Below are 1091 nucleotides of genomic sequence, written 5' to 3' on the forward strand. Positions count from 1 at the left end.
AAAACCCCGAATACATCGTAACATCAATAAAATCAAAAACATTAATATCGATACCAGGAATAACATTAACAACAACAACAGCAACAATAGCAACAGCATCAATACCAACATTAGCAACAACATCAACAACAACTACAACATCAACAACAACTACAACACCAACATTAGCAACAACATAAGCAACAACAACAACTACAACAGCAACAACAACACCAACATTAGCAACAACAACATCAGCAACAAAAACAACAACAACACTAACATCAGCAGCAACAACATCAACAACAACAACATCAACAATAAGATGGCGTACGCAGATATACCCCTTCAAGTCCTCCCCAAGCCAGATTATGATCAGGATGATGGTGATGGTGATGATGGCAGGGGTGGGGGTGGGGGCAGTCAATCCGATAGTTTCTCTGACGAAGTAGCTAGGATTAAAAAAAAAAATAAAAGAAAAGGTTATGATAACGATGATGATGGCGGTGGTGATGATGGTGATGATGATGGTGATGATGGTGGTGATGATGATGGTAGTGGTGGTGATGATAGTGATGATGATGGTAGTGATGGTGATAATGATGGTGATGGTGATGGTGATGATGATGACGATGATGGTGTAGGTGATGGTGATGAGTATGTTTCTTTCTAGCAATGGTCAAACAAACGAACAACACACCAACACAACACAACGAACACAAACAAACAACAACAACAATATATCAACAAAACAACAACAACACAACAAACACAAAGAAACAACAACACACAACATAACAACACAAACCAACAATAACACACAACATAACAACAACACACAACAACAACAACAACGCAACAAACACAGACAAACAACAACAACGCAACAAACACAGACAAACAACAACATATCAACAACACAACAAACACAAAGAAACAACAACACACAACAACAAAAAATAGGTAAACTTGATGCAAAAGATAGCAACAACAATGAAGACGCTCTGAAGAGGTACTTTGCCAATCAAGGGTACAACGACGAAAACGACGACGAAGATTCGTACAACGGCGACAACAACAACAACAACAACAACAACAACGATGATGACGAC

At 38.6% G+C, this 1091-nt stretch overlaps 1 protein-coding gene across 1 annotated transcript in view; it reads left to right on the top strand.

Moving 5' to 3' along the window:
• Nucleotides 1-57: 57 nt before the first annotated feature.
• Nucleotides 58-1091, top strand: part of HELRODRAFT_184316 (hypothetical protein) — a gene marked incomplete at both ends in the record, with an annotated part of 3167 nt that continues 2133 nt past the window's right edge. The window contains one exon of the mRNA XM_009022177.1: nucleotides 58-427. Coding sequence (XP_009020425.1) covers nucleotides 58-427 — 370 coding nt within the window. The remainder of the gene's footprint in view (nucleotides 428-1091) is intronic.

Source organism: Helobdella robusta (assembly GCF_000326865.2).
Source record: "Helobdella robusta unplaced genomic scaffold HELROscaffold_302, whole genome shotgun sequence".
NCBI classification, from domain to species: domain Eukaryota; kingdom Metazoa; phylum Annelida; class Clitellata; order Rhynchobdellida; family Glossiphoniidae; genus Helobdella; species Helobdella robusta.